Source organism: Sapajus apella, unplaced genomic scaffold (genome assembly GCF_009761245.1).
Source record: "Sapajus apella isolate SASKATOON/1434 unplaced genomic scaffold, GSC_monkey_1.0 scaffold105, whole genome shotgun sequence".
In the NCBI taxonomy this organism is placed as follows: Eukaryota; Metazoa; Chordata; class Mammalia; order Primates; family Cebidae; genus Sapajus; species Sapajus apella.
Window position 1 is genome coordinate 5,882,833 of NW_022437045.1, and position 26,796 is coordinate 5,909,628.

General features: G+C 43.8%; 1 protein-coding gene across 1 annotated transcript in view; it reads right to left on the reverse strand.

Moving 5' to 3' along the window:
- The window catches only part of AKAP12 (A-kinase anchoring protein 12), a 115,147-nt gene that overhangs the window by 37,570 nt on the left and 50,781 nt on the right, over positions 1–26,796 (reverse strand). The window contains exon 2 of the mRNA XM_032258826.1: positions 12,572–12,707. Within this exon, the coding sequence (XP_032114717.1) occupies positions 12,572–12,707 (136 nt within the window). The remainder of the gene's footprint in view (positions 1–12,571; positions 12,708–26,796) is intronic.

Here is a 26,796-nt window from a genome sequence, read left to right on the forward strand (position 1 = left end):
TGGGGAGGCTGAGGCAGGAGAATCACTTGAAACCAGGAGGTACGGGCCGGGCGCGGTGGCTCACGCCTGTAATCCCAGCACTTTGGGAGGCCAAGGCGGGTGGATCACAAGGTCAAGAGATCGAGACCATCCTGGTCAACATGGTGAAACCCCGTCTCTACTAAAAATACAAAAAATCAGCTGGGCATGGTGGCACGTGCCTGTAATCCCAGCTACTCAGGAGGCTGAGGCAGGAGAATTGCCTGAACCCAGGAGGCGGAGGCTGCGGTGAGCCGAGATCGCGCCATTGCACTCCAGCCTGTGTAACGAGAGCGAAACTCCGTCTCAAAAAAAAAAAAAAAAAAAAGAAACCAGGAGGTGGATGTTGCAGTGAGCAGAGATTGTGCCACTGCACTCCAGCCTGGGCGACAGAGCAAGACAGTGTTTCAAAAAAAAAAAAGAATAGGCATCCTTATAAGAAGAGGAAATTTGGACACACCAAGAGACTCCAGGAATGTGCACATGCTCGGAGGAAAGACCATGTGAGAGAGGCCTGAGGAGAAGCCACACCTGCAACACCAAGATCTCGGAACTCCAGCCTCCAGAACTGTGAAAAAATAAATTTCTGTTGTTTAAACCACCCAGTCGAGTATTTTGATATGACAACCCTAGCAAATTAATGTTGGTCTAAATAGTGTGTGTCCATGTTAAGATGCATGAAAGCAACCAGTTCATTCAATTAATGAAATCTGGCACATACCACTTTTCATCTGAATGACTAACGCATGCACTGGTTAACACTAGAGGTCACAGGAAAACTACCCGGTACACTTGAACTACAGAGCAATTTGAAAACAATTCAAAGCTTGGTATGCAGGAATAAATCTTGATTAACAGGCTAAACAGTTGCTGAATTTTAAGCCCAGAGAATATGTCTTCAGATGTTATCAAAGCATCCTTTTCTATATGATATGGTTTGGCCGTGTCCCCACCCAAATCTCATCTTGAACTGTAGTTCCCATAATCTCCATGTTTCCTAGAGGAACTCAGTGGGAGGAAATTTAATCATGGGGGCAGTTACCCTTAAGTTGTTCTCATGATAGTGAGTGAGTTCTCATGAGATTTGAGATCTCCCTTTTGCTTGCCACTTCTCCTTCCTGCTCCCATGTGAATAAGGACGTGTTTGCTTCTCCTTCTCCTTCCGCAATGATTGTTAAGTTTCCTGAGGCCTCCCCAGCCCTGCAGAACTGTGAGTCAATTAAATCTCTTTCCTTTATAAACTACCCAGTCTTGGGCAGTTCTTTGTAGCAGTGTGAGAATGGACCAATACACTATAATATAGGGGCACTGTCTTCTAGACTATATCACTGCCTTAGCCATAAAGAAGCTACTATAAATTAAGTGACACTGAAACTGTTTTATTCTCAAGGTGAGTCAGTCCTTGAGAAATTAACTAAAAGATCTTCATTCCACAAATAAAACAGCTACTACAGTCTGAATGTTTGTGTCCCTCCTGACAAAAAATTTCATATGTTGAAACCTAATCACCAGAGTGATGGTATTAGAGGGTGGGGCTTTTGGGAGGTGATCAGTCCTGGGTTGGAGCTCTCATGAATGGGATTAGTGCCCTCTTAAAACAGGCTTAAGGGAGTTTGTCCCCTCTGCCCTTCTGCCACATGAGGACACATAGATGGCACCATCCAGAGAAAATGGGCCCTCAGGAGACTATGATTCTGCTGGTACCTTGATCTGGGACTTCCCACTTCCAGAACTGTAAGAAATAAATTTCTGTTGCTTATAACTTACCCAGTCTCAGGTATTTTGTTACAGCAGCCTGAACGACCTACGACAAGAGCTAAAATAATTGCATGTTTGCATTAGTGGCTTAGTTACAATCAGAGAGCCACTCCTTGTTGACCACCTCTTCAAGGAAAAGGGCCTAAATCTCTCTCTCTTTTTTTTTTTTCTCCTGAGACAGAATCTCGCTCTGTTGCCCAGGCGGGAGTGCAATGGTGTGATCTTGGCTCACTGCAACCTTCGCCTCCCAAGTTCAAGTGATTCTCCTGCTTCGGTCTCCCAAGTAGCTGGGACTACAGGTGGGTGCCAAGATGCCCAACTAAATTTTGTATTTGTAGCAGAGACAGGTTTCGCTATGTTGGCCAGGCTGGTCTCAAACTCCTGACCTCATGATCCACCCATCTCGGCCTCCCAAAGTGCTGGGAATACAGGTGTGAGCCACCACGCCCAGAAGAAAAGGGCCTAAATTTCAGACTGTTACTTGGGCAAGCCTACAGGCAGACTTGCCTGGCTTCTTCTCAGATGGGCCAGAACATGGACCGAATTTGAAAGTGTACTTGAGTGGCCTCTAAACTATAGAGATTTATAGGTAACATCTCCAAGGCTGACTGAAAGTCTTTAGGGCAAGCAGTTATGATATTTATCAACTTCTTTCCCCATCCCTGGCTATAACCAATCCCTATTACATAGTCCTGACCGCCGGTCATTCAGCAGAACACATAAGGGAGAATGAGAGGCTGATGTTTGGTGGACACATTTGTGAAGCTATCTATCGTATTCTCTGACATCAAGAGGATTTTGTTTCAAGATATTCTTGAATAAAATTCCCTCCTTAAACTTTTTGTTCAAGTATATTAAAATTTCAAATCTAGAATGGCTTTTAAGATCAGATTAGAGGCCGGGTGCAGTGGCTCATGCCTGTAATCCCAGCACTTTGGGAGGCTGAAGTGGGTGGATCACTTGAGGTCAGGAGTTCAAGACCAGCCATGGCCAACATGGCAAAACCCCATCTCTAATAAAATACAAAAAATTAGCCAGATGTGGTGGTGTGTGCCTGTAGTTCCAGCTACTCAGGAGGCTGAGGCAGGGAGAACTGCTTGAACCCAAGAGGCAAAGGTTGCAGTGAGCTGAGATTGTTCCACTGTACCCCAGCCTGGGTGACAGAGCGAGATTTTGTTTCTTTAAAAAAAAAAAAAAAAAAAAAGATTAGAAAGAAAAATCATAAAAGTATTTTTATAAAAAGGCATAATGGAATTACCAAGTGGACTGCTGCCTGCCTAAGGTCGCTTGGGTGTCTTTACTCGCTAATCCACTATTTTATTTTTAGTGCCCATATAACTAGCAATATTGACATTAGCCACAGAATTTTGGAGATGGGTAAGGATGCTCATTATAGATGAAAACTGACTTGCAATGAGATAAAGAGATGCATTTAAATCAAGGCCATGCAGAAAATAGTAATTAAAGCAGTCTTAGCTGTGTCTAGCCCCCTAAAATTAATTGATTTATGAAAGGGAGGAAGGATGAACAGAAGTCTTGCTGCTCTTCTTCCTTGCCCCTTTTGTCAGGTCGGAAGGAAAAAGAAAAGTTCCCTGCACTGTCAGACTTGAATACAGTTCAGAGGAAAACATCTTGACGGCTGATTACAGAAAAATAAATCTGTGTTTCTTTAAGGATGAAGGCAGTGAAATATTTGTACCAGAAATTTGTCAATGACATAAGTAATTTCAGAGCAGCCTCGCTAAACAAAAATTGCTGTGGAGCAGGAGAATGAATTAAAACCAGTTCCCAGAAATTGCATACCATATACTTGTACCTAAGTTCAAGGCCTGTTTTGTGTGTGTTCCTTCCAGTCTTCAAAACATGACAAAACAGGATACAGCTTGAGAAAATGTCATGCAACAATACTGTATTTGAAATACCGAAGTGTGTACGAGGGGACCCCTCTCTTTGTCTACTGGGCACTCGTGTTTGATAGTGTTACTAGGAATCCGCATTTAATCACATGCAGGTCAGGGTCTGATTTCATGTTTCCAGGCAACACCTGGCTAACCAACAGCAAGCACCTGTGAGAACCCAGCATGGTGCAGTCCTGAAAAGGACCTGGCTTTGTCAGTGCTGATGCAACAAAGGAAAGAGAGCTTTGGATAAAACGTACAAAGCCACAGTATTCAACTACAAAGGAAATGAACTGATACAGAGTTAAAGCCAACAGATCCTCCTCACCTCAATGATTATAAATGTAATACTGTGAACTCCAAATGAAAATGTGTCTTCATTTATCCAAATATTTGCTGAGCACTTCCTCTGTTCCAGCTACCGATCCAGGCTCAGAGGATTCAGCCCTGAACAAAACAGCCCCCTGCATTCCATCTCCTGCCATAGACCACCCTCTGAATCCCCATCTCGAGAAATTTCTGCCCTCAAGATTCTTATGTTTTATTTTATATTTTTGAGACAGGGTCTCAATCTGTTGCCCAGGCTGGTACAGTGGTGTAATCATGGCTGACTGCAGCCTCAAACTCCTGGGCTCAAGTCAAGTGATCCTCCCACCTTAGCCTCTCAAGTAGCTGGGAATACAGGCACGCACCACCACGTCCAGCTAATTTTTAAAATTTTTGTGAGACAGGGGTCTCGCTATGTCTCTCAGGCTGGTCTCGAATTCCTGGGCTCAAGTGATCCACCCTCCTCGGCCTCCCAAAGCTCGGATTATAGTTGTAAGCCACCGCACCTGGGCTTGATTCTTATATTTTATCGGAAGCGAGGGTGAGAGACAGATGTCAAATGCCAGATGTGAACAGCTGGTGTGGAGAAAAGTAAAGGGGGACAGGAGGGCTGCGATGTGGTAACAGGTGCATCTAACGGGACACCAATTCTGTCACAATTTGAAAATGAAATAGAAAAGGAATCAACTCATAAAACTGGTCCCTCTGGGCAGAGAAAGCAGCCTCTTGCAGAAAAACAGGAATGGGGTCGGGGGAGTCATCTTTAAAGAAACTCGGAGCAGGTCTTAGGGTGCCTGCTCTGCAGATAAAGTTATTAAATGTTCAAAGCAAAGAAGAACAACTTTTAACTCGAGAATGGATTTTCTGTAAGGTAACAAGATCTGTAGGGAGGGCTGGGATTATCTGGCGGTAACCTTTTAGCCTTTCTGCTTCCCTGAGGAACTGTGCGCCAGGAGCTGGTGGGTTCAAATGGCAAATTAAATAAAAGCAGACCATGACAGTAAGCGTCATTAGAAAAATGAAATTCTCCATAGTGTTGTATTTGTTACTATATCTAGGGGAAAATACTCAGATGTAGAAAAGTGGAATCCTGTAAAATGTTAAGAAATACGCCCTTTCAAAGGCTTCTGCTTTAAGCAACAGTATTTTGGGGGTTTTTGCTTTTTATTTTTCCCCCGGGGGCTGGGGGTGTGATCACAGCTGGTGTCACAGTGGTGGTCCACGTGCGAATACCAGGAGCCGCTAGACCACTCTCTGATTAGCGTAACAAGGCCTGGTTCATCTGGTCACTGGCTGACAGTTTTAAGGCAGCTGGCCCCAGAGTGGCAAATGCCAAGGGCAGAGCACCCAGCTGCTTCCTGCTCCATTGCTGCTCGTGTAAATATCCTCAACTCTGGGTATGCAGAGTGTGAAGCCTCTGTGAACAAAAAATATTTAAGGTTGGCCTTGGTGGCTCACGCCTGTAATTCCAGCACTTTGGGAGGCCAACGTGGGAAGAAGCTTGAAGCTAAGAGTTTGCGACCAGCCTGGACAACATGGCAAGAACCTGTTTCTACAAAAACATTTTTAAAACTTATCTGGTGCGGTGGCACGTGCCTGTAGTCTTAGCTGCTGGGAAGGCTGAGGCAGGAGGATCACATGTGCCAGGAAGTTTGAGGCTGCATTAAACCATGATTGTACCGCTGCACTCCAGCCTGGACAACACAGAAAGGCCCTCTTAAAAAAAAATTCTAAAGCTAAGGAAAAGACTGCCATTGTTTGTTTGCTCACAGAAACAAATGTGACCTGCGAAGGATGGAGAAAAGATGGTTTTCACATGCTTTAAAATGTTTGCTGTATGTACTCTGCAAAGAGGCAAATCTCAAAAAGAAAACAAGTAACTGCCTGGTAAGTGATTAATTCAAATGTGTGAAGACCTGAGATAATCACTGGATTACCTGCATATGACAATGAGTTCTGCAGACACTTTATTTCAAAATCAAATATGCTATTAACAAATTTAATAAGGTATTGTTTTTTGAGTAATTGATTTTCCTCAGCTGTTTGGAAAAAAAAAAATCATCTGCCTAACAGATACTAAGATTGCATTTCACATTTAAATTTCAAAGTTTTTCTAATTTGTAAAAGTTAAAAAAATAAAATAGAGACAGGGTTTCGCCATGTGGCTCAGGCTGACCTTGAAATCCTGGATTTAAGCGATCTGCCTGCCTTGGCCTTCCAAAGTGCTATGATTACAGGTGTAAGCCACCGTGCCCAGCCTTCCAAAGTTTTAAATCTAAAATTGGCCTCAGTCCAAGATACAATTTAAAAATCATTCTTGTTTGTTTGTTTGAGACAGTTTCATTTTTGTTGCCCAGGCTGGTGTGCAGTGGTACAATCTGGCTCACTGCGTCCTCTGCCTCCTGGGTTCAAGTGATTCTCCTGCCTCAGCCTCTTGAACAGCTGGGATTACAGGCATCCACCACCAGACCCAGCTAATTTTTTTGTATTTTTAGAAGAGGCAAAGTTTTACCATGTTGGCCAGGCTGGTCTTGAACTCCTGAACTCAGGTGATACACCCCCTCAGCCTCCCAGAGTGCTGGAATTACAGGCATGAGCCAACATGCCCGGCCTCTTCTTTGGGTTTTTAACAAACAGAAAAGCATACAAGCCATGGACTATAAAACGATTGATAATCTGGGGTACGGAAAGGGAGCTTTTCTTTTTTCTTTTTTGCATCTTTTCAGCAGGGCAATTAATATGCATTTATTATATATGTATAATATAGATGCATATTTATTATATATGATATATATATAATAAATATATACATAATATGTATTTATTATATATGTATAATATATATGCATATTTATTATATATGATATACATATATAATAAATATATACACAATATGTATTTATTATATATGTATAATATATATGCATATGTAATGAATGTATATTAATTGCCCAAAACTAATGGCACTTGTGCAGCCTCTGTGAATGTTGGAAGAAGCACAGCAGGAGAGAACTTCTGAGTTAGGGCGAGGAAGCCCAGCTGCATTTCTATATAAGCAGTTTGTATAAACTAAAAATCCCGAAGCTCAGAAGAGAGGGACTGTTCTCTGAGGCTAAAGTAATTAGTTGTGTTTATTTTTTATGACAAAGAAATGTTTGTGTCCATGCCTCAGTGTGTATGCGCTTATAGAAGGCCACCAAATGACATAATCAAGCCCATTCCCAAAACCTACATATATCAGACCCTGCTGTACAGTTGAGACAATATTTAGTACGCAGTTGCTTCTTTCTAGCATTTAAGAAAGTTTACAAAGAAACAGAATTCCGTTTTCATTATAGGAGGAGGGCTGGTTCTGAATTACCAGTATTTCCAGTTTTAGAAAGAGCAAGTGAGTCAAGGTGGGAAAAATATTTTCACCACTGACTTTGTCTAAATATTGTCTGCCACTGCACATTAAAAACCTGCTGGCAGGAATGCCCCTTGTTCATTATTTTCTCCCAACAGTTGATCTTGCTATTTTATCTACAGCAAGACCAAATTCCACTGGGAGCCGATCCTCCCAGAGACCAAGATGGGCCACTCCTCTTCTTATTTAAGTGGACAGTGGTAGAAACAAAGGTGTCCTAAATCCTACAGTTCAGTGTTACATGCCAAATTATGCCTTTGTCTATGCTACAGCAAACTGTCATGTAGAATTCTGATTTCTGGAAGCAACCATAAAACCTAATCACGAGCAGCTGGGCAAGTGGCTCACGCCTGTAATCCCAGCACTTTGGGAGGCTGAGGCAGGCAGATCACCTGAGGTCAGGAGTTCAAGACCAGCCTGGCCAACATGGTGAAACCTCTTCTCTACTAACACTACAAAAATTAGTCAGGCGTGGTGGTAGGTGTCTGTAATTCCAGCTACTCCGGAGGCTGAGGCAGGAAAATCGCTTGAACCCGGGAGGTGGAGATTGCAGTGAGCTGAGATCGTGCCACTGCACTCCAGCCTGGGTGACAGAGTGAGACTCTGTCTCAAAACAAAACAAAATAAAACAAAAACCTAACCATGAGCTATCACTATGTCAAATGCAAGAAAAAATGCTGTTTAATAATTTAACATGAAGATTCTGTATTTACATTGCCAGACTATTAATTATCATCTGCTAGGCAGAAAAAACAGAGAAAGAAAAAAAAAATAAAAAAACCAAGCGAGTATGCCAGGTTGCCACAGAGGCCCTGATAAATGAAGAGAATAGTGGTTGAAACTAAAATAGCAAAAGCTCACCCCAAAAGTAAGGCCTGCAGAAACGCTTCTGGTGGGGAGCCTCTGCAGTCTTGGGCTATGGAATGGAGGAACATCTAGCTCTTTTTTTTTTTTTTTTTTTTTTTTTTTTGAGACGGAGTTTCGCTCTTGTTACCCAGGCTGGAGTGCAATGGCGCGATCTCGGCTCACTGCAACCTCCGCCTCCTGGGTTCAGGCATTCTCCTGCCTCAGCCTCCTGAGTAGCTGGGATTACAGGCACGTACCACCATGCCCAGCTAATTTTTGTATTTTTAGTAGAGACGGGGTTTCACCATGTTGACCAGGATGGTCTCGATCTCTTGACCTAGTGATCCACCCGTCTCGGCCTCCCAAAGTGCTGGGATTATGGGCGTGAGCCAACGCGTCCGGCCCTTAGCTCTTTTTTCTTAGAGGGCAAGGCTTTTTCAAGATCTTGGGAAGGACAAGGTATATTAATTGGCTGGTCACGGTGGCTCATGCCTGCAATCCCAGTACTTTGGGAGCCTGAGGCTGGTGGATCACTCGAGGTCAGGAGTTCAGGGCCAGCCTGGCCAACACAGTGAAATCTCGTCTCTACTAAAAATACAAAAATTACCCAGGCATGATTGTGGGCACCTATAATCCCAGCTACTCAGGAGTCTGAGGCAGAAGAATCTCTTGAACCTGGGAGACAGAGGTTGCAGTGAGCCAAAATCATGCCACTGCACTCTAGCTTGGGTGAAAGAGCAAGGCAGGGTCTCAAAACAAACAAACAATAACAAAAAAATGTGTATTAATGACCACTCTTCTGCAGCTGGGCGTGATGGCTCATACCTGTAATCTCAACACTTTGGGAGACTGAGGCGGGCAGGTTGCTTGAGGTTGGGCGTTCGAAACCAGCGTGGACAACGTGTGAAACCCTGTCTCTACTAAAAGTACACAGATTAGCCAGGTATGGTGGCATTGGTCAGCTACTCAGGAGGGTGATGCAGGAGAATCACTTGAGCCTGGGGGGTGGAGGTTGCACAGAGCTGAGACTGAGCCAGTGCACTCCAGCCTGGGTCACAGAGTCAGGCTTCATCTCAATAAATAAATAAATAATCCCCACTCTTCCTGCATGAGGGATTTGATATTTGCTCAGATCTCCGAGGCCATGGTCAGAAGCCTGGGTCAGCTAAGGGAGACGAAGGAATAGTCATAGGGGTGGGACTGAATAACTCACTGTGAAAATCACTGTTTACCCACGTGGCTGAAATGTAAGAGAAATCACCTCTGGATTAGGGAAGATAATCTTAAGACCACCAGTAAACATGCCACAGATTAAAGAAGAATTTCCATGCTATTTAGGATTCTATTAAAAAAAAAAAAGTATGGGCCGGGCGCGGTGGCTCAAGCCTGTAATCCCAGCACTTTGGGAGGCCAAGGCGGGTGGATCACGAGGTCAAGAGATCGAGACCATCCTGGTCAACATGGTGAAACCCTGTCTCTACTAAAAAGTACAAAAAATTAGCTGGGCATGGTGGCACGTGCCTGTAATCTCAGCCACTAAGGAGGCTGAGGCAGGAGAATTGCCTGAACCCAGGAGGCGGAGGTTGCGGTGAGCTGAGATCGTGCCATTGCACTCCAGCCTGGGTAACAAGAGCAAAACTCCGTCTCAAAAAAAAAAAAAAAAAAAAAAAGTATGTCCCTGCCCCAACCCTCCCTCCTCTTATCCATCCTACAGATCAGCTAAGTCAAACAAGAAGCCTCTGGCACTCCCTTGGTGGCATAGTTCAGTGATCACACATTGTCCACTAAATACTTTTTTAACTACACTCTGCTTTCAGGGTTCTGTTATCTGGCCCCTTTTCCTTTCTGGGCTTTCATTCCACACCCTTCAACAACGCTTTGCTGGGGCTGGGCTGTTCCAACACACCAGCCTCCGAACCTGCCCCGCACAGTCAGAGCACAGTGGTTCAGCAGTTTTGGAATCTGCTGATCTGGATATGCATCTTGGGAACAATATTACCTATTTCATAGGGTTGCTGTAACTATTGAAGGTGATAACACACAAAAGGCACCTCTCTGGGCCCTATAATAAAAGCACATAAAGTGTTGGCTGTTGTGATTCTCCTCACTTTTGCTGGCATTCCTTGTTTTGACCCATCTAAATCCAGCCTCCCCCAATCTCCCCTCTGACCTTAAGTGACTGTTCCACCTGAGCCCTGCAGCACTCATCCCTTGAACAATTCATCTGGTAATCACCAAAGTGCCTTGTCTTAACCTTAGGGACTTGGCCATAGTAAGCCCACATGTGGCTGGTGCTTGACTTGATTCAAAAGTTAACAGGGTGCCGGGCGCGGTGGCTCAAGCCTGTGATCCCAGCACTTTGGGAGGCCGAGGCGGGTGGATCACGGGGTCAAGAGATCAAGACCATCCTGGTCAACATGGTGAAACCCCGTCTCTACTAAAAATACAAAAAATTAGCTGGGCATGGTGGTGCATGCCTGTAATCCCAGCTACTCAGGAGGCTGAGGCAGGAGAATTGCCTGAACCCAGGAGGCGGAGGTTGCGGTGAGCCGAGATCGCGCCATTGCACTCCAGCCTGGGTAACATGAGTGAAACTCCGTCTCAAAAAAAAAAAAAAAAAAAAAAAGTTAACAGGGGAAGGACAAAGCACAGGGCTTGGGAATTTGAGCTGGGTCCATTCCAATCATTTGGGTGAAAAATTATTTGAAACTCTCACACTAGGTCATGCAAATACTCCGCCTGTGAGACTGTGTATATTTCTAACTTTACATTGTGCCTGTGGTGCTATATACAGATAAGTATTCCCACCAACTTCAAAAGCAGCTCCCTGCTTGAAGCAGCTCTGGGGGGGAATCAAACAAGAAGAAAAACAGGTTCCACATGTTTGAAGAATCTCATCTAAGTGAAGCGATGTTGAATCTCCTTTGAAAGGACTTTTCCCTTCATTTGTCTCTCTTATTCATATTACACGAATCAATTGACTGCATGCCGAATCATCATTTTACAGATCTTTGATAGTGGTTATTAGTTATCCCTTCACTTATGATTAAATGGAACAATGAACTCAGCGTAGACAAAGGTCCTTCTTCAACATGCAACCTTTCACTTTTCACAAGAGACTTACTGGTCCACATGCGCTCAATTCTGACCTCCAGATATGGTTCCCCCATCCCCCATATGGGCAAAGATCAAATTCCAATACTGTGTCCAAACGATCACTCTGCAATAACCATGCCTCAAAGATCTCTAGGCTCAAGAGCTATAAAACATGCAGCACATCACCGGGTGCGGTGGCTCATGCCTGTGATCCCAGCACTTTGGGAGGCTGAGGAGGGTGGATCACCTGAGGTCAGGAGTTCGAGACCAGCCTGACCAACAGGGAGAAACCCCGTCTCTACTAAAAATACAAAATTACCTGGGCGTGGTGGCACATGCCTGTAATCCCAGCTACTCGGGAGGCTGAAGCAGGAGAATGGCTTGAACCCAGGGGGCAGAGGTTGCAGTGAGCTGAGATTGTGCCAGGTACTCCAGCCTGGGCAACAAGAGTGAAACTCCATCTCAAAAAAAAAAAAAAAAAAAAAAAAAAAAAAAAGCAGCACATCATAGTTTAAGCAAAGAGGAGTATGTACCTTGCAATGCACCTATCAGAAAAATTTGTGCAAGTATAGCAGGCTCCTCTCTAGAGGGAGAGATATTGACTCTTTTAAAGATACCGTAACTTTTGCGTTTCCAACAAGAATTCACATTCGGCTGGGTGCGGTGGCTCAAGCCTGTAATCCCAGCACTTTGGGAGGCCGAGGCGGGTGGATCACGAAGTCAAGAGATCGAGACCATCCTGGTCAATATGGTGAAATCCCGTCTCTACTAAAAATACAAAAAATTAGCTGGGCATGGTGGTGCGTGCCTGTAATCCCAGCTACTCAGGAGGCTGAGGCAGGAGAATTGCCTGAACCCAGGAGGTGGAGGTTGCGGTGAGTGGAGATGATGCCATTGCACTCCAGCCTGGGTAACAAGAGTGAAACTCCGTCTTAAAAAAAAAAAAAAGAATTCACATTCAATGCCAGAGAAGTAGTTAGGACAAGGCAACAATAATTTAAAAAGCATCAAATTCCAGATAAGAAAGAGGAAACATAACTTCAAGGTCTAAGTATAGGGGCTATCCAAATGGTCAGACAAATACTTCCTTTTGCAACCAGTTGATTGTTTTTACTGTTAATATCAATCCACCACCAGGCAATATATGACAGAGTATTTTCTGCTGAGTTCAAAGTTTGCTGCAAGTGCTGTCTGCCCTCCAGTGCCTGGAGGGGCGGCTTACCATCTGTGACAATGAGTTCCTCCTCCTGGCCATTTAGGGCTCCTTCTTGACCGTTCAGTGCTCCCTCCTGGAGGCTGAGCTCATCTTGCTCAGCTAAGCCATTGATGGTGGACAGCTGCCCATTCTTCTGTAGCAGCTACGGGAAAGACAAAGCCATAGAAACTTAATTTCGGTCCTTAAGACCAAGTCAGAAACAAGACATTAACTTCCAGAATATTAATCAGTGAAAGAAGAAATACAGAGAGAAGGAAGGTCAAAAACAATGAAGAGTTAGGTCTTACATTTGTCTGAAAGATCCAGCTACCTTACAGGCAGCTAGGCAGGGCCTTGTATCCGGGTACCTGTGCCCACGAGCCATCATCCACCCGTTAATTCAGGAATTGGAATACCAGATACATACATTCACCCTTCCAGGCTTATTTCAGGCATAACCATGAATAAGTCAGATGTGCTGCCCACAGCTTTGAGCTTACAAAGTACTATGGAAGGCAGGCTTAAAAACTTTTTTTACTTTAAAATAATGAATAATGGGCTGGATGTGGTGGCTCACACCTGTAATCACAGAACTTTAGGAGGCCAAGGTGGGTGGATCACGAGGTCAGGAGATCGAGACCATCTGGACTAACACGGTGAAACCCCGTCTCTACCAAAAACACAAAAAAATTAGCTGGGTGTGGTGGCAAGCGCCTGTAGTCCCAACTACTCAGGAGGCTGAGGCCAGAGAATCGCTTGAACCCGGGAAGTGGAGGTTGCACTGAGCTGGGATCACATCACTGCACTCCAGCCTGGGTGATAGATGGAGACTCTGTCTCAAAAACAAACAAATAAATATTTAAAAAATGAAACAATGAAGAGTAATGTTTCCTTGCAATTAGATGCAGGTTAAGCATAATTGACTGGACAAATCAGAAGGCAGACTTTTAAACAAATAATTACTAAACTGCAGCTGTGGAAGCAGTTATGAAGCAGGCATCCAAAGAACAAATGACAATAAACACAGCCCTTAAGAATGAATCAAGTAGGTTAAAAAAAAAAAAAACAAAAAACAGCCTTAACTGAGGCTGGGGGTGTCCAGGACTTCTCTGAGGAAGAAGCTGGGACCTCACTTCCACAGGCAAGGGCTGCGTGAGAAAAGGATAAAGGGGTGCAGGGAAGGGGGACCCCTTGGTGCAAAGGCCAGTGAGCCCAGAGCCCAGTGAGCAAAAAGAGACATATAAAATGTGCATTTGGGTCACTGTTTCTTCCTGAAAAATATCACTACAATGGTAATTTGCAATTCTCCCCATAGGATGGCCTATACAATTGATGGCATCAGTTTCAAAATCAGCAGAGATGGCCGAGCTGGTGGCTCACACCTGTGATCCCAGTACTTTGGGAGGCCGAGGCGGGCGGATCACTAGGTGAGGAGTTCAAGACCAGCCTGGCCACCATAGTGAAACTCCGTCTCTACTAAAAATACAAAAAAATTAGCCAGGCGTGGTGGCACCTGCCTGTAGTCCCAGCTACTTAGCAGGCTGAGTGAGGCAGGAGAATCACTTGAACCTGGTAGGCAGAGTTGCAGTGAGCCAAGATTGTGTGACTGAACTCCAGCCTGGATGACTGAACTCCAGCCTGGGTGACAGAGCGAGACTCCGTCTAGGAAAAACAAAAAACAAAAACACAAAATCAGTAGGCACGTAGGCATGCCCTTGGTCATATCATATCATACTTTTTTTTTTTTGAGACAGAGTCTCAGTCGCTCAGGCTGGAGTGCAGTGGCATGATCTTGGCTCACTGCAACCACCATCTCCCCAGTTCAAGTGATCCTCTTCCCTCAGCCTCCCACGTAGCTGGGATCACAGGTGTGCACCACCATGCCCGGCTAATTTTTGTATTTTTAGCAGAGACAGGGTTTCGCCATGTTGGCCAGGCTGGTCTCAGACTCCTGACCTCAAGTGATCCAGCCACATCAGCCTCCCAAAGTGCTAAGATTACAGGTGTGAGTCACCTCACCTGGCCTGCCCTTGGTCATATTTTTAATCCTGAGAATATAGGTAAAAAAAGGTTAAGCCAATAAAAAACAATAACCATTAGGAACCTAAATGTTTCAACATTATATACAACAATGTTATATATACAGATATCTCGTTTATCTTAAAACCAATGTGGGCAACTGCTATTATTTCCATTTTATAATAATGACACCAGGACTCAAAGCAATTCTGGTGGGGTAGGGTTGTCTTGCCCCAGGTCACACAGCTCAGGAATGGGGACATCCTGGCCTGAAGCCAGGTCTTGCCATCAACTAATTCCAGGGTTTTTCTGCTTAAGGCTCCCAATATAAAGATAGGCACCATGTTTTGAAGGACCTGTTACTACACACAATTATGAAATGACTTAAAGGGTATTCCATAGTGCCAGACCTGCTTGATTAAAGCAATCTCAGCTCCGCACGCCATCTGACATCATTCCATCCTGCTTCCCGGCCAACAAATGACTCTGGCTACACCACTGATTTAGATCCTGAACCCCGACGGGACAGTGGGTTCAAGACAGGGCAATCCAGAAGCCTTGAGCTGTGCAAAATTGATGTCACCTGGCTGTTCCCTGCTCCCAGCAAGGCTGTCCTTCAACTGCATGAGCTTCCTCCTGAAATAATACCACTGTAGTTTAATACTTACACTACAGATGGAATTGTTGGCTTCAAAATGCCCATGCTGAGTCCATTTATTAAACAGAATACTCAGATTACATTTCCACTTAAAGTCTTCTCTTACCAAAATATGAAAGATGAGAATTTTAAATGAAATCTAAAGACAAAAGCAGGGGGTAGGGAATGGAGAAGCGGGTAGTGTGTCTCCACAAAGCCCATCAGCAAAAATGTCTTTTTTTTTTTTTTTTTTAAAGACAGATTTTTGCTCTTGTTGCCCAGGCTGGAGTGCAATGTCGCAATCTCGGCTCATTGCAACCTCTGCCTTTTGGGTTCAAGTGATTGTCTTGCCTCAGCCTCCCGAGTAGCTGGGATTGCAGGCGCCTGCCACCACACCTGGCTAATGTTTGTATTTTTAGTAGAGATGGGGTTTCACAATGTTGGCCAGGCTAGCGTCGAACTCCTGACCTCGGGTGATCCACCCGCCTCAGCCTCCCAAAGTGCTGGGATTACAGGTGTGAGCCACCGCACCTGGCCAAATGTCAGAGTATTTTAACTGAATATCATTGAGTACATACACAGGACTTAGATTTGATTAATAACGTGAAGAAGAGTTGGGGGAGGAAAAAGAGAAATCACATATTATCGTGGGCTATGTGGTAATCCACTGAATCTTAAACCTAGAAACTGTTTACATATACAGTTTCATGACATGGCAAACGAAACAGGGAACATAAAAAAGCCATTTTAGGCCAGGCGCAGTGGCTCACACCTGTAATCTCAGCACTTTGGGAGGCTGAGGTGGGTGGATCACAAGGTCAGAGATGGAGACTATCCTGGCTAACATGGTAAGACGCCGTCTCTACCAGAAATACAAAAAATTAGCTGGGCTGGCATGCACCTGTAGTCCCAGTTACTCAAGAGACTGACGCAGGAAAATCTCTTGAATTTGGGAGGCGGAGGTTGCAGTGAGCCAAGATCCTGCTACTGCACTCCAGCCTGGGTGACAGAGTGAGATTCCGTCTCAAAAAAAAAAAAAAAAGCCATCTTCATACCTCAATTTCAATGCAATAAACTTTGGTCAATCGTGCCTCTTGTTTAGGAACCAGAACTCTGAAGTCCTATAGAGTTTAGGGTTCTACAAAGTACCTAAAATTGTTGAAAAAGTTCTTATAATCCTTTGTGAATTGTCTAATCCAAGATATCTTTAGTTGGGGCCAAATTGAATCTCTTTAAACATGAAAACTCTATAGCACTCAGGCACAAATTTCCATCTACTCTTTCAGAAACGTTACAGAGCCGGGCACTGTGATGCGTGCTGTACTCACAGCTACTTGGGAGACTGAGGCGAGAGGACTGCTTGAGCCTAGGAGTTTGAGACCAGCCTGGACAACACAGTGAGACCCTCATCTCCAAATAAAAACATAATTAAACAAAGAGATGTTACACACACACAGCGAAGTCCATCAGATGATAAAAAGAAGGAGTCTTTAAAAACTGAGGTCAACTGCTAGACACCCTTATACCCTAAGTATGATAACGAATACATTATGAGATAGTCATTTCCAGTAACCACAAGGTAACTGTCCCTCCTTGAGAAAGGCACTAATACATTATCAGCTTCGATAGAAAACAATGTATGACAGTGACATTACTGAACCTGAGTTTTGAGTCTATTTTACTACCTGCACAGACTGTGTCCGGAAAGGGTACCCCAGCTTTGACCCCAAAGGTGATGTCTCAGGTGTGCTTTCAGAGCCTGTGAGGCATCAACACGCCACTCAAAATGGGACTTCATTCTTAGTCAGACTGGCACATCCAGACATGTCCCCGCTTTTGCAAATCCCATGTGTTCTTAAGGATGGATAGTTCCCTTGATTTCACTCCAAATAAAAAACGTTTTAATTTTTCTCCCATCTCCAACCATCTAAGTAATTCGCACCACTGTTAAAAGTTCAGGGACTTCTGAGAGTTATCAGTAACTTAAAGTCACCTCAAATCAGAGGAAATCAAATCCACATTTGTTTAAATCTTTTCTGTCTTTTCTTTCTTTTTTTTTTTTTTTTTTTTTGAGATGGGAGTCTCACTCTTGTCGCTCAGGCTGGAGTGCAGTGGTGCAATCTCAGATCACTGCAACCTCTGCCTCCCGGGTTCAAGCAATTCTCTTGCCTCAGCGTCCGGAGTAGCTGGGACTACAGGCACCCACCGCCACACCTGGCTAATTTTTGTGTTTTTAGTAGAGATGGGGTTTTGCCATATTGCCCAGGCTGGTCTCTAGCTCCTGATCTCATGATCCACCCACCTCGGCCTCCCAAAGTGCTGGAATTACAGGTGTGAGCCACCGTGCCCAGCCCTGTCCTGTCTTTTCTACATATATATATGTATATATAGGCACACAAGCATTTACTTAAAAAAGTAATGAGGAACACAGGCTGTTTTATGACCGGATGGTTTCATACATTGTGGGTGCATTTCTTTATCAATAAACACACACACACCTTGCTTACCTTCAATCAGTCTCTTTTCCCTGCAGCTCAAATGGCCACAGGAGACAGCATTTACACACAGCACTGCCCAGAGAGACTCTGAAAGATGCAGACACAACATAGTGGCACATGGGATTGGGGGAGCCAGATGGGATTCGAGGGCTGCCCAATGTAGGGAGGAAAGTAACATTGGGACTTAACTGTTACCAAACAAGAAAGGAAGAGAAAACGTGTATTTCACTTATGTGTATTTCACTTTTTTCTCCGAAGCTTCCTCACATAGTTTTATCCATCCACCCTGAACTGAACTTAGTTTTATAAATACAGTCATTTCTTTGGAGACGAGAACTAGACTTGAAAGACATGCTCCTTACACTTAAACATGGTAAGCACCAGAAAACCTATTTTCCCACTGGATTTGTGCTTCAAAAAGCATAAATACCTCCTTTGAACAAATCAAAACCCTAAGTGTTTTCAAGCTTATATCCTTTGAGTGGGTCAGCCAGAGTTTATTCCCATGAAGTATTACCACATTACAACTAAACAAGCTGTTAAAAAAAAAAGACCCTAAAAACCTCAAATGCTTCCAGCAACAGTGTTTTCCTCTCATTTCTGTAAGAACAACAACCAGGAGTGTCCAAGTGGTAGCCAAGGCACCACGGAAAAACTACCAGACTTCTCCATCCCCTTCCTTCTCCACAGGATCCCACAACTTGCTGGGGACCCCCTTGGCAGAGTAACCGACAAGAGTACCAGGCTCTTCAATGGAATTATAAAATAATGATGAGCCTTGACAGCTGTCAGGATGCTGGGGGCAGAGGAGGTAAGGCACTAAAGCAACTCTTTTCACTGCAGAAGTGATGCTTCCGGACCTACATCCTCATTGGATGATGAGGTGCAAGTGGCCCAGCACTCCTGCAGTTCGCACAGTAGACGAGGCTCCAACAGTGCAATTCGTCCCACCCAGGGCAGTATGACCAAGGGGCAAACCTGTAAGTGTCCTGTGTGGGAAGGAACCAGAAGTCAACATAACCAGGACACACCCACAAAAGATGAGAATTAAAAAGATTATCTGAAAGGAATTTTAAATCCCGTGACAAAACTTGTAAAGAAACCTCTTCACTGTGTTTTTTTCCTTCATTCTAATAGTGTTTTGAAAGTAAATCTTCAAAAATATCAAACAGGCCGGGTGCGGTGGCTCCCACCTGTAATCCCAGCACTTTGAGAGGCTGAGGTGGGTGGATCGCCTGGAGTCAGGAGTTCGAGACCAGTCTGGCCAACATGGTGAAACCCCATCTCAACTAAATAAAAAATACAAAAATTAGCCAGGCATTATAGTGTGAGCCCGTAATCCCAGTTACTCAGGAGGCTGAGGCAGGAGAATTGCCTGAATCCAGGAGACAGAGGGTGCAGTGAGCCAAGATTGCACCACTGCGCTCCATCCTGGGCTATATAATGAGACTCTGTCTCAAAAAAGTCAAACAGAAAAAACAAAAACCAGAGTATAAATCAGCAAACAATATCCCTGGAAGGCAATCTGGAAATAGGAATAACATTTTAAATATGCAAACCCATTAGCTGCACCATGCCATTCTAATACATATGGCATTACATATTTATGATGTGCAACACACAATCACTTATAATAGGGTTGGGCATGGTGGCTCATGCCTATGATCCCAGCACTTTGGGAGGCTGAGGCAGAAGGATCGCTTTAGGCCAGGAGTTTCACTGGGCAACTAAGTGAAACCCAGTCTCTACAAAGGTAAAATAAATAAATAATAAATACTTTATAATGGTGAAAAACCTTAAATGTCTATCGGTAGAGGGGAGTAGTTAAATTATGAGATATTCGTACAATAGACAGCATCAAAAGCTATGAGGTAGATTTAGACACACTGATGTGTGAAGATATCCCTAGTTTAAGGGGGAAAAAAAAAAGCAAGTTGATGAGAATGTTTGATTCTTTCATGTGTTTAAAATTAAATCAAACAAAAATGACCCACTAACAAAGAGGGAGAGGGGCGGAAAAGGGAGAGAGAAAAGGAGTCAGTGTTTGTATAAGCATGTTTTTTAAGTCTGGAATAACATGTACCAAATCTTTAATAATGGCTACTTCTATGGCACTGCTGTTGTTTGGTTTTATCTTTTTAGTGGGAGATTGAGAGAAGAGACATGATTTCCTTTTTACTCACTTTATCATTGTAAAAGTGAAAACCCATTAAATCCTAAAAGTCCTAGCTTCTTAGGATTCAAGCATGTTAAGAATCTGGCTTGCCAAGGTTCATAAATCTTTTTTTTCTTTTGAGACAGTCTCATTCTTGTCTGCCAGGCTAGAGAGCAACGGCTCAGTCTCGGCTCACTGCAACCTCCCCCTCCCAGGTACAAGCAAGTCTCCTGCCTCAGCCTCCTGAGTAGCTGGGATTATAGGTGCCCACCACCACACCCGGATAATTTTTGTATTTTTAGTTGAGACAGGGTTTCACTATGTTGGTCAGGCTGGCCTCAATTCCTGATCTCATGATCTGCCCGTCTCAGCCTCCCAAAGTGCTGGGATTACAGGCATGAGCCACCGCACCTGGCCCATAAATATTTTAAGATCACCTAAGCCAACAGGCCACACTGTTGGCTTTCACTCTTCTATTTATAACACCTCCAAATGTAAATAGCATATTAATGTCCTCAGCTAAGCCATTCATCAAAAACATTGACCAGGACAGAGCCCAGCACGTGACAGTTCTACAGCAGGCCACCAGAGGCTCCTGACAGAGAACACAGGTATTCTGTGCATTATGTACCCATTTCACAAATGTGTTACGTATACATTTGCTTCCACCGTAAGGAAGTTACTTTCACCACCTTGAGCACGTTTCTAGCCCCTCATATCTTCCCCATTCTCTGTAAAATGGAGTGAAGAATCCATTTTTAGGCTGATCCAATGGTAGCGGGTTATCAGAAATTAACATCAGTGTTACTAAAGTTGGTATACAACCCCACACTGCTAAACTTGACTGACTTTTAAAAAGAAAAAAAAAAGAATTCATTTTTTCTTCTATGAAAAGTGGTTCCATCTCGGTTCACTACAACCTCTGCCTCCTGGGTTCAAGTGATTCTCCTGCCTCAGCCTTCTGAGTTGCTGGGATTACAGGAAAGCACCACCATGCCCGGCTAATTTTTTCTTTTTTTTTTGTATTTTTAGTACAAACAGCGTTTCACCATGTTGGCCAGGCTGGTCTAGAACACCTGACCTTAAGTGATCCACCTGCCTTGGCTTCCCAAAGTATTGGGATTACAGGCGTGATCCACCTCGCCCGGCCAAGAATTCATTTTTAGATACCTCAAAAAATATTTGAAACATCATATTTAGTTCTTAATAAGTCAACTATTAACATAAATTTTAGCTGTTTTTGTTATACTATTTGCTCTCAATAATTGTGGTCTTGGGAATTACTTGTTCCACGTCTGAATTCCTCTCAAAAATAAAAGCTCCAGGAGTTATTACCTGTGTTCCTGCCCTGCACTCGGCAATAACACCTGGCACACAGCAAAGCCTTCTAATCTTTCTGATTTTCTAGGTCTGGGCAGGACAAGCGGATAAAGGTGGTTTATATAAAGGTCTAAATGGAGGAGAGCCGCCTGCGATTTTTTTTTTTTTTTTTTTTTTTTTTAACTATAGGAGGTATGGGGGAAACAGAAGACAGCAGCACATCCAAGGTCTTGGCTGGAGCCCAAGCTCCTGTCAGCTATGGAACTTGACCTCTGAGCTTATTTTCCCAGTTACAAACTGAGACTAGTACTCTGTTTTTGGATTGTGTGAGATTCAAATGAAATCATATTGGGGGAATTCTCTTTCTAAATGGAAAAGCACTTGACAGCCTTTTTATGAGACTTGGTCCATTTGATCAAATCAAGGTCGATGTGCTATCCCAGGACTTTCTAGACGTTATATCACACTAGGGTCGCCTTTTATACGTGGTCCTCATGCTTCTGTTAAGGAGAGTTTCAAAGAGGGCAGCATTTGGTTTGAGTCCTAGATGTGAAATGACAAGGAAATCCAACAAAATTAGACACAGCTCGGTAGAAGCGACACATCTCACCACATCCCAAGACACACATTCATATGGGGCTGTACCTCGAGACACGGGCACGGCCATCGGTCACATGGCCACAGCCTTGACCACAGACCTGGTCACAGGAAGAGAAAAGAAGACACAGTAGCCTTTTTTCCCCTGTGGTTCCTGGTTGGTTCAGATCCTCAGGTTCGAGGGCAAATGATCCTGCTGTAGAAGTGAGACTGTGAATGACAAGCCCCAACACACACACACGTACTCAGAGCTGTGTGGCGTGCATCAGTGAGCCCACCCATCAACGTAACTTTAATAGCTATCATTAAGACTGATGATTTGGCTGGGCGCGGTGGCTCACGCCTATAATCCTAGCACTTTGGCAGGCTAAGGCAGGTGGATCACCTGAGGTCAGGAGTTCAAGGCCAGCCTGGCCAACATGGCAAAACCCTGTCTCTACCAAAAACACACAAAAAAATTAGGCTGGTGGTGCACGCTTGTAATCCCAGCCCACACCTGTAATCCTTCCTCAGGAGGCTGAGGAAGGAGAATCGCTTGAACTCAGGAGGTGAAGGTTGCAGTGAGCTGAGATTGCACCACTGTACTCCAGCCCATGTGACGGGAGTGAGACTCCATCTCAAAAAAAAAAAAAAAAAAAAAAGACTGATGGTTTATTACATACAAGTCAATAGCTATAGTTCCAATTGGTGTACTCACTCTAAATTAAATACTTCAAACAGCAATCCAGACTGCCAAAAAAAATCCTCCCTTTTATTTAAACCCAGGCACACAATGTATTTTCCAATGTATATTTAAATTTCTAGAAGTAGGCTGAAAATAAGATGGAAGCTAAATGCAGAAATGGATGATTCCATTGGTGAGCCAGATTGATGAGAACTTTAGATGAACAATAGCGTATTTTTTGTAGGAAACTGGATTGAATTCTTTCTTTCTTTTTTTTTTTTTTTTTTAAGACAGAGTCTTACTCTGTCACCCAGGCTGGAGTGCAGTGGCGTGATCTCAGTTCACTGCAACCTCCGCCTCCCAGGTTCAAGTGATTCTCTTGTCTCAGCCTCCTGAGTACCTGGGATTACAGGCATGTGCCACCACACCAGGTTAATTTTTGTAGTTTTAGTAGAGGCGTGGTTTCGCAATGTTAGCCAGGCTGGTCTCGAACTCTTGACCTCAGGTGATCCGCCCACCTTGGCCTCCCAACGTGCTGGGATTACAGACGTGAGCCACCACACCCGGCCAATGTGATTTTTAATTAGCTCAATATATATAGTTAGCACTGCTAAGGCAATCAGAAATAAATGTTTATATTCCGTTAATTTAAAAAATATTTAAGGCAATCTGCAGAAGAAAAATAGGAGGAGGCCTTTTAACTAGTAGGGTTTTTAAAAGAGAGAAAATGATCTGCTTATCAGGTTTCAGAGATACTATCAAAGCATTGAGTCAAAAGCTCTCTCCAACCACATGAAATTGAGGATGCATCCCGCGGCAGGAGTGACAATAGTGATCTCTAAAAATAAGAAGCCCTTATCTCTGAGAAATTGACCTCCAGAGCTCTCTTCCTGCTGCCAGTTTTCCTCAGGGAAGGGTAGCAGTCACTCTTGAGGGTGGCAGCAGGTCCCAGGTCTTAACCTGCAGATGCCACGAAGCCTCTGATCTTTAAATAAAGCCACTGCTGGTTTTAAATTTCCTCTTATTTCTTTCCACCCATATATTCAGCCAAACAAAACCAACAAGCCAAAAAATCTCCTTCCTGCTTAGTGATGTCATTTTAAGCTCAAGTGAGTGCATTTGAAGGACTCAGAAAAGGGGGTGAACATCTCCCCACCATCACCCTGAGTCCCTCTGGCCCCTTCCCTCCAGCTCTGCAGGACGAAAACAACAGGGCCCAGCTGACAACCCCACGTGTCCCACCGCACTTATCCTGAAGGTCTTTACTTCTGAGATGGGATTTAGAGCCTAGGCCACATTATCCCACCAACTGCCAAGTAAGAACTATTCACCAGACATTTATCCACTTTCAATACCTGACAGGCTTAGACCAGCTTTGTTAACGCTGTCACATTTGTTTAACTAACGTAATTTAATCCTAGTGCAAAAGTTCTATTTTTCAGAATGCCAATATTAATTTGATTTTGTGTTGAAATGGCAGGGCTTACTATTTAAGGAAGGTGGCTGGAAGGGTTTCTGTGCAGCACACGAGCTTACGAGCCCGTGAGTGCTTGGTGAAGGGTATGAAGACCAGGTAGAGAGTTTCTGGCCACGGTCTACAAACCCCAGATTTTTTCTGTTTCTTAACATTTTCAGTAAAATCCATGAAAATGAGTTAACATAATTTCAGGAGAAATAACCCAAACTCATCTTTGGACATGAGAAAGAATTATTGCTAAGAGAGATCCACTAAAATCACCAGTTTGCTTTTAGCACGCAAAATTAATTCCATTGAACATTTGTATTCAAATTGTTGGATGTCTTAGAAAATAATGTATCTCACATTGCTTGTGGAAACCCCAAAGGACTGGCCACTACAGGTGAACTCAGTTTATAAGGAATGTTGTCTACAAATGAGGCCTCTAAAATTTCGAAGACTGGCATTTATCAAGCCGGTAACTGAGAGTGTGAGTATACTGGATGTATCAACAGCAACATACCAGCCATTATCTCAGAAGTGTTCTGTGCTCCAGGTTAGCTTGGGAACTCTGATCTAGACAGGGTTAAGCAGATTTACTGAGAATGTAAAGACTCCATTCTGAACCTCTATGGAGGAAATCACTCCATTTTCTAAGATGAGTTGCTCATGGAACCCTCTGAGTCACATCTGACATTCCCCATAACTAAAGACACCATGGATACATGCAGTATGTTTTAACACACAACACTTCAGTCAAGTATTCCCCGACTTTAAAAAGTTATAGTTGTTTTTAAAAGTATTAAAACTCCCGAGTTCTCTGGGAAAGTATGTGAAAGAAAACAAAGCACTCTAAATCTGGTTAGGTGGAAGATCAACCATGCTGATTTCAGGCAAAGGGAATTTATAAGATCTCTGCTGGAGATGGGGGCATAAAAAGCACCACCTACCAATGGCATCGATTCACTGCATGAAAATGGCCTGCCAGAATTCCGTTCTGTGGAATGCCTACCTTGTAATGCATTTGGGTCTTAGGACAGAGAGAAGCTCATTAAATCCAACTGGAAGAAATCCTGTGAATCCGAGACCAAGTCTCTCACACAACTAGTATCTTCCTCTGTGTCAACACTGTGGACAGGAATTATAGGACATGGGGCATCCCTGATGCTCCCCACACTGCCCCCTCACCAAGAAATGTGTACCTCCCCTGGGGTGGTGGTGATAATATTCCCGGTTAAGAACCACTACTCACAGCCTCATAGAACCAGAAAAGAACTCCAAGGGCTGAACCTGGAGAATTGTATTCTTTCTTTCCCCTAAGGCACCTTAAACCAAGAAAATGCATCTCTACTTAAATTTGCTGAATCCCGGATACAATCTATCTAACACAGAACTTAGGCAAGTGAGCCAGGGTTGCACGGGGTGTCCACTCCAGGAAGGAGACTATGTAATCCAGCAATTCCAGGAATTCTTGTGTTAAGGACAGGGAATAAGCCCGATCCCACGTTACTTACTCTCTCCTTAAGCTTCAAAGGAATGCTGGAGTTCCGTGTTTAACAAAAAAGCACCTGACTTCTCTTCATTAGTTATTCGACTTTGGGTCCCAGATCATGTCAGAATATAGACCCCTGGAGCCACAGCTTTATGTTCTAGCATGGTGACATGCATCGTGAATGTCTAAGACAAGTTCCCCACCACCTGCTGCTCTGAGCTGCTGCACCTACAAGCTGTCCTGCGCAAAATTAATTACCATCTTCACTTGTTGGACCTCCACAGATTCCAATTGCAAAATAAGCAAAATATTATTGTGAGGAGTTAGAATAATGAAAGTAAATCACCTCAAAGCACATTTCTGACAGTTCTGGCAGTTCTCACGACTAGTTTTTTCTGTGCCCCTGCACTAGCAAATTCAAATTAGATTTTATCTATAGGACACGTGGAAGTCAAGATCTCAGCTCTCACTTAATTCTTACACACCACTTCACATTCAAGTAATTACTCTCACGTTAAGCGGCGGCTTCTCGCAAAGGAATCCTCATTTGGTAGTAAAATAATTACATCACATCCTTGCTTAGAAATCTGATAATACCCAATGTTTTGAAATACACTGTGTGTCACAGAAAGGTTAAATAGTTTCTGAGTCCAGGAGATAAACAATTTTGACAGAGGAGGAAACCAGCGTTATTCCAAGTGAAGTCTCGATTTTAAAGTTCAAAAAATTTTAGAGGCTAAGATTACTTCTTCTAATCAAAGGTGTGTCCCTAAGACAGGAGTATCAGAAACTTCACCACGAAGGCAGTCAGATATGAAAAACATGCAGTGCCTAAACTCTGCACAACTGTCACCTGTTTACGGGGGAAAAGGCAGAGACAGGCAAGAGGAAGACATAAGAAGGTCTCATAAAAAGCTCTTCTTGGCTGGGCACAATGGCTCAGTCCTGTAATCCCAGCACTTTGGGAAACTGAGGCAGGTGGCTCATGAGGTCAAGAGATCAAGACCATCCTGGCCAAGATGGTGAATCCCCATCTTTACTAAAAATAAAAAAGATTAGCCGGGTGTGGTGGTGGGTGCCTGTCATCCTAGGTACTTGGGAGGCTGAGGCAGCAGAATCGCTTGAACATGGGAGGCGGAGCTTGCAGTGAGCTGAGATTGTGCCATTGCACTCCAGCCTAAGCAACAGTGCAAGGCTTAATCTCAAAAAAAAAAAAAAAACACACAAAGCTCTTCTCCCATTCTGAGAAGGGATGCTTGTTTGGTTTGTGTTGAGCAGCCCTAGGGAGCACACATCAGCACCTCTCGAGGGTTCTTCATCGTGTTGACAGCTGCAACACAGGGAGATGGAAACAGAAGTTTACTCCAAACTTTGCCAAAACGGGCACCACATTACCATTCAATGAGGAGGATAG